Here is a 6,000-nt window from a genome sequence, read left to right as displayed (position 1 = left end):
ATTCCAGTAAAAAATTTTGCATGGCAGTGAAAACAGACTTGTGACTGTGCCCAAGGATGGTGGCGCCAAATGATAATATCGGGCTACTTGAACTGAGGCCAAGCTGTTGCAATGGCCTTTCCATCAACTGTCTTCTCAAAGTAGTGAAGCGGCGGAAAAACAATAAAAAGTGATCTAATGATTCCTGTTCACCACAAAATGCGGACTGGAGAAAGTGCCAAACCAGACCTGTAAAGATAGAAATTTAAAGGTGGGATACAGCATCACAGCCCTGTTAGAGAAATCGCAAGTTGCCGTGAATGACATCACCTGCAGCAATTCCACACAAGCCTTCAAACACCAGTGGATAAAGGCAATCAACAAAAAAAATTTTTCCTTCCAAAAAAAATTAGAAGGGAAAAATTTTATTGTTGATTAGCCTTATCCACAGGTGATATAAGGGTTATATGAGATTGCTGTCGGTTGGTGCGAAGAAAGTTCGGCTCCTTGTGTTCGTATTAACAGCTGGCAGCATGAGCATGTGTTGTGTAATCACTTTTTGCTGTCTGTGCACTGCTGTTCCCGGGTATCATGCAGCAACGAGCCCCATAATCTGTCATTTTGAGGTGTCTCACGGGATCACACTACTTGGAGAAAAGATTAATTTCTCGCCGCCCACATACTAAAACACACGTGCATGCAAAGTATGCCCACCCGTTGACTTGATGCATATAAACATGGAGCCATGATTTCAACCGACAGAGTGTTACAATGCGTATTACCGAGTCGTAGAGATGACCGGGTATTGATGCTGTGCATACTACTTACAACGTACGGAAAGGCGTACGGTGTAGAATACCTGCTCTTATAATGAGCAACGTACATACTGCAGAGGTAGCGAGATAAGATAGTCGCAAGGCTATCATACTGAAGACCTCCAAAGCGCTTGGGCCTCTTGTTTGGGCGTTTATAGCCTGCATTAAAAATAAAATGAGTAATAATAAACAGCAGCCACTGTGGACAGTGGCCACTATTTTAGATAATATAAAAAGAAATTAGAACAATGCCATCCTCATATAGGATGCGAGCTGGCCTCATGCTTTAAGTCTTCAACTAACTTGATTCATAACACAATAAATGTTTTATCTGCAGTTGTTTTCTCCCTGAAAGGCAGTTAGCTATCTTATTGTTTTCGCGTAACGTATATACAAACATGTAGCATGCTTGTATCTCTTTTTTAGTCCTGTTAAGAGGAACTCCTGGTAAGACAAAATTTTTCCTCCCTTCAAGAGAGCAAACAATACTGCTTTAGTGTATATTCACAGTCGTTATAGTTTTCAGACTTATATTGGCTTTATTTGGAATGTCTCTTTAAAAAAAAACACTGAAGTGAAAGTTTTCACACCTTTTATGTCTAAACAAGAATTACTACTGTACTCACGTAGCTTTTTGATTTTTCTTTCCTTCCATACAAAAGTGCTGTAGACAACATAGCACTATGGCCCCCCATTAATTTCTCACTGGAAGCTGACAAGGAGAATACGGTCCGAGATGCCCATAGCAAGAAATACGAATTTTTATAATTATTTTACATTGTTAATAGATATGCACACAGTCATTTAGTTCTTTTAATTTTAGCCTGAAGACATGTGCCTTTTTATAATCACTATGCAAAGAATTGCAACTGAAGTTTTTCTTGACTGAAAACAGTGCTGGCCTCTGTCATTTTTAGCTTTTGTAAGCATACTTGTCATATTGAGCTGGTTGGTGCATGTTGCGTAAAGCAAGGCAGAGTGCACTGCAACACTTGGTGGAGGGAAGTTGGTATGGTTCATAGGATTTAATGTGCCAAAGCAACTCAGGCTACAAGGGACAGGCTATGGAAATTTTGACCGCCTGGGTTTCTTTAATGTGCACCAACATTGCACAGCACACGGGTGCCTTGCTTTTCATCTCCATCAAAATGTGACTGCCATGGCTGGGATCGAAACCACGCTCTTGGGTTCAGCAGTCGAGTATTGTAACCACTGAGCCATCGTGGAAGGGGGTGGAAGGAAGTAAAGTACAGGCGGGTCATGGCCACATATGTCCACATTTTTCTTGCCTAGCATTTATGCACTCCAAATAAAATTGGACACTAAGGACTGTTTGGAACAGCATTGTGCTAGTCACTGCCAACCAAACTACTTTTACATGGTCCCCTGAATGCATGACTTTTCAAAAATCTATGACAGAAATGGTATATTGTTCTTAGTTTTGGTAGTAAGTGTAAATATTAAGCAACATGGAATAAAATAACCGACAGGGATGTTGAAAAAAACAAAACAAAGTTGTCTGTTTCACCCCACGCTTCCTGAAGCAGAATTCACACACATAACTATAGTCGAGATACATCAGCCGTGCTTGCAATTTAGATGCAGGGAAGAATGACCAGCGCTGTATAAACCAGGTTTAAAACACGTTTGAAGACCAGAAAACCTGGTATGATGCTAATGGGCATTACCTGCCATAAGTGCAATTTAGTACAGCTTGGACAGTGCAAACTGACCGTTTTATTTTCTGTAGCATGTGGTGAAAATAAAAATGGTGCCGTGTTTTTATTATGACTGCACATGCATTGGGTGCCCTTCTTTTTCTGTCATGAAAAAAGAATCTGTCGCAACAAGCCACAAACCTTTCAATACAAGAGTAGCCAGCACTGAAGGAGCTCAAGTATACAGGCTCCGTGGGTGTGGTTATGAGCTCTGGTGTCGGTAATGCAATGAGTAACCTAGTATTTTCTAGCAATGAGTTTCCTAGCATCCAGCCATTGTTGCCAGCAATCTTTGATCTAGCAATGTTTGGCACCTGCATTTCGTCAGACAATGAAGGGGAACCATACTCCAACCCCCAAAGTACTTTGGGAACGCTGGTTGCGTATCCAGGCAACCTGCTGTGCAGTTGCATGGAAAGTGGCAATTATGAAAGAAGAAATGTGAAAGATTCTAATCATGCAAGCAATCACTACTACTATATCGGAAACAACCAACCTCCTGCAAGGCAGCTGTTTGCACAACCCAGTGAGACAAGCTTGGCTTTTTTAAGCACCACTTACATCATACAAGGCTTCATAACACAAGAAAAAAAAAATATACATCACTGGTTTTTCATGCAGTTATGAGCTGTCCCACCAACTGTACATGATTATGGTTGTTCCCTAAAAGCAACATGAAGTAAAACAGAAAAGAAATGCCACGCTAAAGCTGGCCTGAAAAATATGTGATAACATGAAGCAAAACAAAAAAGAAATGCCACTCTAAGGCTGGCCTGAAAAATATGTGATGGATCAACTACAAGGCTCTGTATCCCACTCTGGTGTCAAAAAAAAAAAAATTGTGGGATGTCAGTCAAATTCAGTATTGTGGTACAGTCCCACTGTGGAATAACATTCAAATGCTTGTAAATCACGTGTAACATTCCAGTCTGCAAAGTACCAAATGTAAAAATTGATGGCAAAAGTATAAAAACATACAAAGTAAGAAGTAGGCAGAACACAGCAGTAGAAGCATGCTTTGACAATCTTGTGGCTGCCTCACACCACCCCACAACACAGAACACCCATCACATAATCAAAAATATGAACTGCAGCAAAAAATCCCCAGTTTGCATTTGCCTCAATGAAAGAATTAAAGTTCAAGAAAAGGTGCTAACACTAACAAAAAGTGCCCAAAAAATGCACAGGGAATAAATTTTTCATCAGGTGTATACGAACACAACTGGTTTTTTTTTTTCTTCAAGCCACTTAAGGCCGGTCTTGGATTATTTATGATACAGCCCTCTGGTTCGGCTCAGCATCAGACGCACCAGAAGCACCAGGAAAGCTGGTGAGTTTTGAAATTTATGAGTCATCACATCAAAGACTGGCAAGAAATGGCACGAGTCCAAAAAAAGAAAAAAAGAAAGGATCCAAATGGCCCACTGATCTCCATATAACTTGTCTGGATCGTGTGCTGTGCCATTACACCAAAAGTGGTGTACAGTAGCAATCAGTCCATCTCAACAGCAGAGCCCATCAAAAAGAGGGGTGTCGCCTCAAGGCCAGAACCAGCATTCCAGAGTCAGAGTTATACACGCAAGCACACCCCTCAATCATGATCCAGACCAGCGCACGGAGATCAGCAGCAGAATGGCCGTCACATGGACAGGCCTAGTGAGTCATGCGATGGGCAATGACAGGGCGTAGGCTTTGTGTCATGACAGGGTAGGAGACCAGCGGTGCTGATGGGCTGCTCATAGTGATTATGGTTTGCGCCAGGCTCTGTGAAAGGGAGGCCGGCAGGCTGGATGAGATGGAAACTGGTACTACGGGCATCATGGGTGTCATGCTCTGCGGAGTGGAGGTCAGGTCAGCCGTGCCACCCAGGGGTGTCACGGGTCCCAGGGCCGCTGCGGTGGGAATGACCCCCAGGGGCTGGGGGGTGCCTGCGGGCGCTTGCTTGCTCAGCCGCAGGGCAGCATTCTGGTCTAACAGAAACTCGTTGGTGGCCATCAGGTCAGCCACTTGCTTCTTTAGGTCATCCACCTGCAAGGTAGTGTTCAAAGCATGCTGTGAACTCATGCCAATTATAGAAGTGACTATCGACACGCCTGCCCAAACATCCTACAGGGAGAATGAAGATGCCTTGACCTGACTTCTTGTCCGAATATACATTAATTTCACTAGCAAACCGAGCTTAAAACTGAAACAGTTTGTTTCCCACCCCGTCAATTCACACTTATGGCATCCAGGCATCAACATTGCTGCAGAGGCAGGTTTATGGGTTCCTCTTGGGGGCTGGCCTATATTAACCCCATATTACTTCCTTTTTTCTTTTGTCGAAAAAAAAAACAACTCAGCCACGTTGTTCCATGCAAAATTTTCCACTTAAAAGTGAGCAAGCGACCTCCCCCAGGCCTGTCCCCGAAACCATCAATTCAGACCTGCACCACTTCAGTTCGTATGTGAAAATGGCCGATGGCGGCTGCACCTGCATTTGATGTTTTGCCTTTTATAGCTCATAAAATCTCCGTTTTGAGAAAAAGTAGCACACTTGTTGTTGCATTGCACTCTCTTCTGGTACAGGCTAGCTTAAGCCACTCTGAATGCCAACAACGAAAAAAAAACGTTTGGCTGCTGTACGACCGTGTGCTTGCTTCAACCGCTATTTACATAGAAAATGGTGCACAAGCCCAAACTTTAAAGGGACACTAAAGACACCCAAAGCTATCGAAATCTAATAAACAGCATTTGGTGACAGTGTCACCGCATATCTGGCAGCAAAAATTCGAATTATTGCCGAGATATTGCGACAAGAAGTTGAGATTTTTTTTGCTCCCGCCAGTCGAATTTAAACTGTTTTCTCCTACTACGTAGTAGGGTAGGATGACGCACACTATGACGCAAGAGAATACTCCATGATTGCTGGCACGCAGGGAGCGGAGGATACTTTGCAGGTGCGTGCCGAGTCATGATCTTGATTCAATAAGCACTTAGGGTAGGCGCATCTGCTGCTCCGAGCTCGCATTCACCGCAGGCCCAAACCAAACTATCTGAGCCATACAATGTGCCTGAGCCAGAACATAAGCAAAACTGAAGTGGACGGCTGTAGCACAGTGTTAGCCGAGAGACTAGCGGCACCTACCGACAGGCGGACGAAATGAGTATATATTTATATTTGCCTTGCAACATTTAAGTTGTCTTTTCGCTAGCGTTTATGTATGATAAAAGCATGTTATCATATTCGAGACAAAACCGACTACCGCATTCAATCGGTCAACATAATTCGCATTTGTGAGCCTCCGGGATCTCTTGCGCGTCACGTGATTTGTAGTTGCGAGTCTAGGCCGTTTCGGCTGTGGTGGCGATACCTGTATTCCTGTTCTTCCTCTTTACTACCTCATAACTGTTGTTTTCAGTAAGAGTGGCTTTTTTTGTAACCAGGAACTGGCATTCTATCGATGCAAGCCCACTTTTTTTTCTTTAGTGTCTCTTTAAAAGAATAG

The 6,000-nt window shown here is 43.2% G+C and overlaps 1 protein-coding gene across 1 annotated transcript in view; it reads right to left on the bottom strand.

Moving 5' to 3' along the window:
* Positions 1-3,338: 3,338 nt before the first annotated feature.
* The window catches only part of LOC146199514 (zinc finger CCCH domain-containing protein 10-like), a 35,942-nt gene continuing 33,280 nt past the window's right edge, over positions 3,339-6,000 (bottom strand). The window contains exon 5 of the mRNA XM_084595009.1: positions 3,339-4,540. Within this exon, the coding sequence (XP_084451135.1) occupies positions 4,166-4,540 (375 nt within the window). The 3' untranslated portion in view covers positions 3,339-4,165. The remainder of the gene's footprint in view (positions 4,541-6,000) is intronic.

This window comes from Amblyomma maculatum, chromosome 2, assembly GCF_055883805.1.
Source record: "Amblyomma maculatum isolate TAMU_Amacu chromosome 2, ASM5588380v1, whole genome shotgun sequence".
Classification (NCBI taxonomy): Eukaryota; Metazoa; Arthropoda; class Arachnida; order Ixodida; family Ixodidae; genus Amblyomma; species Amblyomma maculatum.
This window is presented reverse-complemented; position numbering and strand designations above follow the sequence as displayed.